Source organism: Sinocyclocheilus anshuiensis, unplaced genomic scaffold (assembly GCF_001515605.1).
Source record: "Sinocyclocheilus anshuiensis isolate Anshui unplaced genomic scaffold, SAMN03320099.WGS_v1.1 scaffold186, whole genome shotgun sequence".
NCBI lineage: Eukaryota > Metazoa > Chordata > Actinopteri > Cypriniformes > Cyprinidae > Sinocyclocheilus > Sinocyclocheilus anshuiensis.
Window position 1 is genome coordinate 2,159,585 of NW_015542355.1, and position 10,096 is coordinate 2,169,680.

Consider the following 10,096-nt stretch of genomic DNA (forward strand, 5'->3'; position numbering starts at 1 on the left):
CAATTGGATTGCGTATCGCGAATCATTTGATTCAGATCGGGATTTCAAAGCGCGTATCGCGAATCATTTGATTCAGATCGGGATTTCAATGCACGTATCGTGAATCATTTGATTCAGATCGCGATATTCAGATCGCGATATTTTACCCACCGGGGATAAAAATAATTCAGCAGAGGCAGGGATGCATAGACCAGAGGGGGGGGATTTTTTTGAACCTGTGATACTTTTTTCAAGATTCTTTGATGAATAAAGTTAAAAAGAACGGCATTTATTTAAAATAGAAATCTTTTCTAACAATATAAGTCTTTATTATCACTTTTTATCAATTTAACACATCCTTGCTGAAGAAAAGCATTAATTTCTTTCAAGAAAAAAAGAAAATAAAACAAATACTGACCCCAAACTTTTGAATGGTAGTGTTTATTTTTACAAAATACTTCTAGTTTGAATAAATGCTGTTCTTTTTAAATTTTTATTCACCAAAGAATCCTGATAAAAAGTATCACAGGTTCCAAAAAAATATTAAGCAGCAAAACAGTAATAAATCAGAATTTAAGAATGATTTCTGAAGGATCATGTGACACTGAAGACTGGAGTAATGATGCTGATGAAAATTCAGCTTTGCATTACAGGAATAAATGATAATTTAAAGTATAATAAAATAGAAAACCATTATTTAAAATTGCAATAATATTTCACAATATTACATTTTTTTTCAGTATTTCTGATCAAATAAATGCAGCCTTGATGAGCAGAAGAGACCTCTTTAAAAAACATTACAAATCTTACTGATTACAAACTTTTGAACAGCGGTGTATATGTGTGTGTGTGTGTGTGTGTGTGTATATGTGTATATATGTTATTTTGAACTTTGTTAATCAAAGAATCCTGAAAATTGTTTCCACAAAAATATCAAGCAGCAAATCAGCATATTAGAATGATTTCTGAAGGATCATTTGACACTAAAGACAGTAAGTAATGGCTGCTGAAAATTCAGCTTTGCCTTCTGGAAATAAATTACATTTTAAAATATATTAAAGTTTTTTACCTTAGTTTTTACTTTGCATGCATTTGTTAAAATAGCATAATACAATTGTGGATAACAACAGTTTAAACAGCTGAAATCGAAATGTAGGTCTATATGTACTCATAACAGTGACTATGCAAAACATATAGGGATGTAACGATTCACTCAACTCACGATTCGATTCACGATTTTGATTTCACGATTCGATTTGATTCACGATTTTTTTTCTTCTTTTTTTACAAAATGAGATTTAAGACAAATTATAAATTAAATAATTTAATAAGTTTTATTATTGCTTGGACAAAATGCTGCACATTTCTTTGTGAAATTGAAGAAATCGTCACATATTTGAATCGATATTCAACCGGCTCGCGGTTAATCGTTACATCCCTAAAACATAACGGGAGTATTAGAGTAATACTTATTAGCACATTGAAAAGTTCTTCACATTTGCATCTCGATTTTTAGGGATCACTGACAATGTTGTCATAGGCAAAGAACCCTTTGTTTCTGGTACCCGAAAGGAGCTTGGATGGTGAGATATTTGTTTTATTAATTTATATATGTATGTAGAGTAATAGATGTGTTTTCCCACCTAAACATGAAATCAATGTCTCTGAAATTTTGTCTCTCACATTCAGCCTTGTTGTGAATCTCACCTGCCGTGGCTGTTGCTCAGAATTAGGAGTTATGTACATATCAACCCCAAAAAAGCTTGATTACAAGAGATCTCTTTTCTGCTTTAATGTTGAAAATATTGAAAGGTAAGTAGCATATTGTGCACAAGCCTGTGTGATTTTTGTGTGTGTGTGTGTGTGTGTGTGTGTGTGTGTGATTATTGCTAATGCATGATTGCCACCACATCTCATGTATCACATTGAGGATATGATTATGTCCCTCTGTAGCTATGTAGTCGGCAGTCCAGGCCAGCAGGTGCCAGAATTAGACAAAGACAAGCCAGTGACCCTGGAGTACCAGAACATTGTAGAACAGCAGATGACAGAGGTAAAGTAGCTCATCTTTAGTTTAAATTATAAGTGACGTGACATGTGACATGTGGCCAAGTATGGTGACCCGTACTTGGAATTAGTGCTCTGTCACTTAAAGTAGCTCATCTTTCATCTTTATTATTGATCTGCAAACATGATGTAAACCGATGCAAGTCTCTCGCTGTTTAAAAATAACCATTTCTTTTGCACTACAAATGCAGAGATGAATGGCAATATTGAATGTGTAGAGAATATGACAAAAATAATATTTTATATTAAACTTGATGAGGGGAAATGTATTGTTTTAAAACATTAGGTACAATAGAACCTGAATTTTGAATTGTCACTCTTAATTTTTTTACTAAAAGAAATTAATTCTAAAACAAATGTATGTCTAAAAGAAATGTGTTCCAGTATGAGTGGGGACCACACAGGAGAAAACAGAATTAAAGGTGTAGATATAGGATATCTGTGCTTTCTGTGTGGTTTTTAACACGCAGAAGTAAACAGCAGATGGCGCTCTCTTGCTGCCAGCGCTCTTTGTTTGGTCACTGAGTCCTGCAAACAATAGATATTAGGAGCTGTTGAAGAATTTGATCTAGAAAAGGGTGTTGACAGTTATGTCTGTCAGATATTTTCATGTTTTAATTTCATCTTCCTTGTCTATATACTTGTCAAATAAATCAAATAAAAACTTCTGATAAGATGATTCCGGCTGGTGATATTGAAATGTCTTCTCTGAATGTTGGGAATGAATGTTTTAGTAATTTTCCAAATATGTATTTTGTACTTTGTGTTTTAAACAATTACGTATTTAAACAATTATGTGTTTTAATCATGATTTATATTTATTTTTTAAGCAAGATTTTACACTCATGTTCTCTGGTTTCTGTCTGACCTCCTATTCTCTAATGTACCTTTCAGATAAAATCTCTAGCTGTGATAATAGGACAACGCCTACTGGAGATTGAAAATAACCTCCAGTGCAGTTCTGGAAAATGATATGAGCTGTCTGTTTTATGACTGAAGGTAATAATCCTATGTGTCTGTTGTGAATAAGGTTTTTGGACTCTTTAGTGTAAGATAGTTTTGTCTGGACAGTTATGTATTTACTATACAGTTGTATGCAAGTGACACATTTGTACAATTTCCAACCTTTTATTAATGTCAAGGTCCACACATTTAAGAGATGTCATTGGATATAGGTACATATATTAGATATTACAACATAAAATTGTATTATTTAAAAGTTGCTGTACTGTTTGTTAGTAAAACACTCTTACTGGAGAACATGTTTGTTTGCATCTCATATTTTGTCAGGTGTGATCCTTGTCTTGTCATATGTGATGATAGTATTTATAAGATGGATACACAGGGTGAGCATGCACAATAAATATAATGGTAAAAGCAAAACACGTGTTGTTGTTTTTTTTCCCTCCGCTGGTTTGTTTTTGATACTTCATCGTTTGCATCAAAAAATCCCTCTGCCCAACCCACTGAAAAACTAGTTCAATAACAAGTGGATGGTGCATGTGGGTGGCGGGAGAAGGGGGGCATGTCGGCTCAAGCCATTTTTTTGTTTACAGTTCCTGTCTAATGTGCCTAGCAACACTCTACACCAGGAGGCGGGAAAAGACTCGTAGAGACCCTAAAGGCGCGCACCCCCAACCCCGAATGCTGGGGTAGCATAACAACAGCGGCTGAGATAGAAGCCGTGCGCCTCCGACCAACCAGAGAGCTGTATCCAAGGGGCATGTTGCCATGGAAACAGCGCACATGCTGTAGCTAGAGCCTGTTGCCATCGCATCCGTCGTTTCCTTATTTGCCGGCCAGCGAGTCAGCCAACCAGCTTGCGAGGGGGGGGGGTCTGTCAGTCTGATGACATTGCGCTTCAGTCGCTCGTGGGGGCGTGGTCTCCATCTCCGCGCCCGCAGAGAGTTCTTCATTCTTGTGCCTTTGAACTCCTACGATCTGCCTGTAAACCCAGTAGAGTTCAAAATAGGAACAAGAGGTAAAACATGCGTATAGCGCATGGTATTATCCCAGCATGTTTACTGTTTATGTCCAGTAGAGGGAAACATCACTCTACATGTGGCAAGATAGCCATCATATCATATCTAGCTGTACTAGTTGGTGAGGATTCATCTCAGTAAAAGCCCGTTTACACCAAGAACGATAACTGTAACCAAATCTGTCCAAATTGCATTTTCAATGCAGCTTCAAAGGGCTCTACACGATCCCAGCCCAGGGTCTTGTCTAGCGAAACGATCTGTCGTTTTCTAAACAAAATAAAATTAATAAAAATGTATATACTTTTTTAACCACAAATGCTCGTCTTGCACTAGCTCTGCGATGTGCCTCTGCAAATTCACGCTTCGTCTGTGTACTCGGTTTAAAAAGGTAGAGTAGGGCGAAAAACTCCATCTAATTTTCTCCTCCAAATTCAAAATCGTCAACATTGTTGTTTTACCTTTTTTCGTAAAGGGCATTTGACTTTAACGTTCGCTTTGTAAACACTGGGTTGGTACTTCCATCTACATCATATGTGACCTTTCCAACGTGACTACGTAATACGTGAAGTCGAGATCGTGTAGAGCCCTTTGAAGCTGCACTGAAATTGCAAATTGACCTTCAGCCTGTTGGCCACAATTGAAGTCCATTATATGGAGAAAAATCCTGGAATGTTTTCCTTAAAAACCTTAATTTCTTTGGGACTGAAGAAAGAAAGACATGAACATTTTGGATGAAATTGGGGTGAGTTAATTATCAGGGAATTTTTATTCTGGAAGCGAACTAATCCTTTAAAGGGGTCATATGATGCGTTTTTAAAGATCATTATTTGGTGTAACAGAATATGTTGACATGCTTTAATGTTCAAAAAACAGGGGGCGTGTTAGAACGAGCCGTTTTAGGGGGGCGTGGCAGAGTCTTAACTTTGATAAAGAATATCTCTTTGAGACTTTAGTCTTTGCAACTTCAGGGATCCTATCTATGCACAATCAGCTTGTAACACTCCAAAGAGAAAGGAAAACTTGAAATCGCATCATATGACCCCTTTAAATGCTCCAGCTCTTTAAAGCCCCGTTGATTCTGATTGGCCATCAATGTTTTTTCGTTTGTCCGCTGAAAAAAAAAAAGGTACTTATAGCATGTCATTATTCTTATATCTGAGGTGTGAACATTCCTATTCTTATAGAACAATTATTAAAACTTTATAGTACTGCGTTCAACAAATGCACTCGAGATAAAGGTTACATAAAATATTAGTTAAGATTCGCTTAACGATGCCTGCTTCCATCATTACAACAGGTGCCGAAAGTTGTGTTTCTGAATCGTTCACTCAACCGATTTGTTAAAGGGGTCATATGATGCGATTTCAGTTTTTCCTTTCTCTTTGAAGTGTTACAAGCTCTTTGTGCATAAAGAAGATCTGTAAAGTTGCAAAGACTAAAGTCTCAAATCCAAAGAGATATTATTTATAAAAGTTAAGAGTCAACCACGCCTACCTAAAACGGCTCGTTCTAACACGCCCCCACATATCTACGTCACTATGTGGGAAGATTTGCATAACGCCGCCCAAATGTTCACACAAAGAAAGAAGGCATAACTTTTATTCTCACTGTAGTATTGTTGCTGCCGCCATGTCGTGAAGACACTGTGTGTTTCGTTGTGAAAGCGAAACTACTTTGTTTGGCCTTCCAAAAGAGGACGATATCTGCTTCGTCATGCCTAGAGCTGATCCATGCTGGTCGCTGAGGAAATACATCAACTTCACACTGTGGATCGCCGGATCGGCTTTCACCGTGGACGAAGCGGAGTCCAGCCTGGGGTCGTCACATGTGGTTGACGCAAGCCCGCCGGCCGCTCCTTCGTCGAATCCGCCGGCCGAGCCGTTCTCAAGCCCGCCAGCCATTCCTCACTCTAGCCCGCCGGCCTCCGCTCACTCACTGTTCCAGAACAGTTCAACCCAAATATTCAGATGTGTGTAGCGCATTTTATGGAGGACTGTTTCCTGATCCTGGAAGAGTAGACTACAATTCCGTCACACGCTTGAGGTATTCGGCCTATCACAATGCACTGGATTCTTTTTAGCAATGTCATATGACCCCTTTATACAGAGTTGTTCACTATCACATGTCTTATTGTTCTTTATTAGAATGTGCGTGACTTAAAGGGTTAGTCCACCCAATAACGAAAATTCTGTCATTAATTACTAATAACATACGATAACATGTCGTTCTAAACCCGTAAGACCTCCGTTCATCTTCGGAACACAAATTAAGATATTTTTTATGAATTTTGAGCATAAAGTAGTTGTTTTTGTTTTCTTTGTGTACAAAAAGTATTCTCGTAGCTTCGTAAAATTACAGTTGAACCCCTGATGTCACATGGATTATTTTACCGATCTCCTTGCTACGTTTCTGGACCTTGATCGTGGTAATTGCATTTCTGTCTATGGGAGGGTCAGAGAGCTCTCAAAATTCATCAAAAATATCTTAAATTGTGTTCCGAAGATGAATGGCGATGGGTTTAGAACAACATGAGGGGGAATAATTAATGACAGAATTTTCATTTTTGGGTGAACTAACCCTTTAAGGCCCAAGTATACTTCCTTTTTTTTTTCCAGTCATATATAGCCTTTCAAAGTGTAGTCCATTTGAGACGTATGCAAACACACGCGGTCCACACTTGCGTTCTAGAAAGTTTGATCGTTGTCCAGCGTCTGCTCTATTTTTCTTCAAAGGTTATGACCGATAAAAATGTTTTTGTACTCTCTTAAACTTAAGTTGCTGCTATCTCGTAAGCCTCAAGCGCTTGTCAATGCGGCCCTGTGTTGTTGTAGTCTGCTATTTTTTTTTACTGAGAAACATAACGGTCCCCCCAGTGTTGCCACTTTAGTGCAAAACTAATCAATGCGCATGTGTAGGGTGGCCATATGTGCCATTTATACGGGACACGTCCTGGCCATGATTTTTATATTGCCTAAAAAATCCAAAGTAGGCCTAGTTTGATCAATAACATGCAGGTATTGTACATAATCGACCAATCGTGGCGCGTCGCGTGTGAGAAGGTGAGAACGATCAAAGCGATGCAAATACGCGCACGTGTTTGTTCGTTCGTTCGTTCGACCTGAAGCTGCGCACCGATCATTGTATGACACCAAAGTACCGCGAGAGCGATTTGAAAGCATAAGGAGCCGTCCGCTCTGCTCTCTATAGCTCTTGTGAAATTATGTCATACAACGATCGATCTGCACGGTGCTAACAGCCAGAACCTGGATATTTTAGGCAATATAGAAATCCTGGCAAGGGTGCGTCCCGCAATAATGGCCCGTATGGTCACCCTACGCATGTGCGACCTTACAAAAATCGTATGGTGCTCGCGTATTATTCTGGTAACTAAATTTGCATCACGTACTACACTGTAAAAACCGAAGTATACTTTACTTTGGCCTTCACTCTTTTACGAACGAGACGCCTGTTCGTAAATGTCTGGTTCAGTGCCTCATCAAATCTCAAACTCGTACATTGAAGAGGCATATTCGTTCATGAGTTAAAAAAGAATAAATGAAACGGAAAAATATATGAATTTCAAAAATGATGTGATTCGTTTAGTTAAAATTAAAAACACAGATTTGTTCACCAATGAAAGACGACTGAACTGTACATATGTTCGTGTCTTTGTTAATTTATATATTTTTCTCCCATAGCCTAATTATTTTCACCTGCTCCGCCAGCTGCTGTCATTTTGATTAATGGACGCTGGCTGCAATCTGCATCTGCAAAGTGCATCTCACTTGAACTGAAGTGCTGATGGCGCGCTGCACTTTCAGTATGATCTTACCCACCCCAGTCACCTCCCTCTCACACAGACATACACACACGCACGCACACTTTGTCCTGGAGGACTGGTGGGCTGGAAATCAATAATGTAGACAGTCTGATTAAGCGAAGGTTACTTTGCAAATAACCCTGTGAGGCAATCGACACGAGGACTGTAGAGACAACCCCTCCAATAGCAGTGAAGCTCAAAACAGGATTTGCCAGTCCATTCTTGCTAATATGCAAATTGAGTGTTGCGTGCAACAGCTGCTTCCACATTTGCCTGTATTCGCCTCAACATTTCCTTGGAGTTATGATTGAAAGAATTGTGACATGTTGAGCTTGCTGATGCACACAGAATGTGCTTTTTTTTTTTAAACGCAGTATGCAAATTATTTTACAGGCCAAATGCTTTCGATTCCAACATTTAGTTCAAAACTGTTAAATAATTGTAATACATAATTGTAAACAATGTAAAATAATGTAGGGATTTCTTGCCTCAAAACCAAAATTACAATATAATTTTTAATATATAAAAATAATTGTATAATTGATATAATGATTTTTTTTAAATATAATTTTTTTTTTTAATATTTGTTGGACGAAACATTGCTTTTTACGTTACAATGAAACCGTATTTTGTGGTTTAGAGTTGTCACGTGTTTTAAAAGTTACACATTTATAGAATATATTTATGAAATATTTGTTTGCCAAAACAATCATTTTTACATTACATTGAATCAATGTTTTGTGTTTTATAATTTAGCTGAAAAGTCTAAGATAGTTTAATTGTTTTATTGTGACAACTTACCCCTTACAGTGTGACGACATTCGGTGTCCATATACAGAAACTGACTTTCAAAAATAAATTCACCCTGAAAACATGTGACAACTAGCCCTGTGAGGACAGCAGATTAATTGTCTGTTTTTTATTTCAGACACAAAGAAAATATTCCTGAGCTGGAAAAAAAAAAAGCCCTTTTGAAAACAGGATTAGTCTCAATGAGGGTCTAAACCCGAACAGATTGAGAGGTCTAAACCCAGCAAGAAGGCCTTTATTTGACTTTGACTCTAATGATGATCTTAGCCATGTAACAACTGTAAACAGTGATTTGCGCACCCTGTCCAAAGGGATGGCAATGCCCCATTAACATGCCCTGGTAGTCCAGTGCTGATGACACAAAAGTATATCCGTGATTTCTTTATCAAACCTTTTGCTCAGGTTATGATGTCAGCAGGTTAACTCGACATTTGTAGAGCCCTTCTATTCTTGTGTTAAGCTTAGACAGCTGAAGAGAATAGCGATACTCCCCAAACACAAACGTCAGGTTCTTAATGGAAGACTCATTTCAGTTCTGCTGACACTGAGTGCTTCCTGACTGGTCTTCTTGTTTGCATTGTATTGTATCCCTGAATCAGTCAATCAGCACTTAGTAGAAAATACAGTAACATTTTTACAATTAGTTATAATCTGAGTAAAACACAAGCTCAATCAACAGCATTTGTGGTGATTATTATAAACATTAATTTCCACTTGTCCCTCGTTTTCTTAAAAAATCTGGGCTACAGTGTGGCACTTGAGTTGAAATTATTTTTGTGGTAATCAACATTATGTCAAAACACTGTCAATTGAGTTAAATTGTATTAAACCCAGAATTTGTCTATCAAAGCCATTAAGGTAGTAAACAGCAGTCAAATCATATAAAAGTTTAAAAGAAGCTACAATCTTGTTTTGTTGGACATGTTTTGGGAAATTCTTTGTTTTTATCTGATATAGCATGATACTACATTAATATTGTAATCTTCATATTTCCATTTGATATCATCAGTGTACCACAGAACTGTCACAGTACTTCTTTGAAATGGCATGATGGATGTTCTTGAATCAGTCAGAAAGCTAAAAGCGGATTGTGTTGTTCTGCATCATCTCACAGCCAATATATCTTCAGCTCATGTTGTTGTTGTGTATTACTCCGCATCTGATGGTTCGATAAGCTTTTGTTTTTGCCGCTTGAGCGCAAAAGGGTTTTCAATGAGTGTCGTCCTTTGTAAACAAAGAGTTTTGCTTTAATATACTTTGAAGCCTCTTTTGTCCTTCAGCTTTTATCAGTTTAGACTTATCTGGGCTTGAGTGTACATGTCTGTGGGTCATAATATGGGTGTTTGTGCATGTGAGGGTGCAGCTGACTGGATTATCTGACACGGGGTCTTTCAGCTGTCACTCATTTAATGGTTATTGCTGGGTTCTCGTGGGAAAT

At 37.6% G+C, this 10,096-nt stretch overlaps 1 protein-coding gene across 2 annotated transcripts in view; it reads left to right on the forward strand.

Moving 5' to 3' along the window:
- LOC107691707 (protein Mis18-alpha-like) overlaps nucleotides 1-3,405 on the forward strand; it is a 4,754-nt gene extending 1,349 nt beyond the window's left edge. The window contains exons 2-6 of one of the 2 annotated variants that reach the window (XR_001634559.1): nucleotides 1,496-1,562; nucleotides 1,669-1,791; nucleotides 1,933-2,032; nucleotides 2,941-3,221; nucleotides 3,337-3,377. Coding sequence is in view for 1 of the 2 variants with exons in the window: in XM_016490487.1 (XP_016345973.1) it covers nucleotides 1,496-1,562; nucleotides 1,669-1,791; nucleotides 1,933-2,032; nucleotides 2,941-3,018 (368 nt within the window). In the remaining variant the exon portion in view is untranslated. Of the gene's footprint in view, nucleotides 1-1,495; nucleotides 1,563-1,668; nucleotides 1,792-1,932; nucleotides 2,033-2,940 lie in introns of both variants that reach the window. The other variant, XM_016490487.1, reaches the window with a different exon arrangement.
- Nucleotides 3,406-10,096: the final 6,691 nt, after the last annotated feature.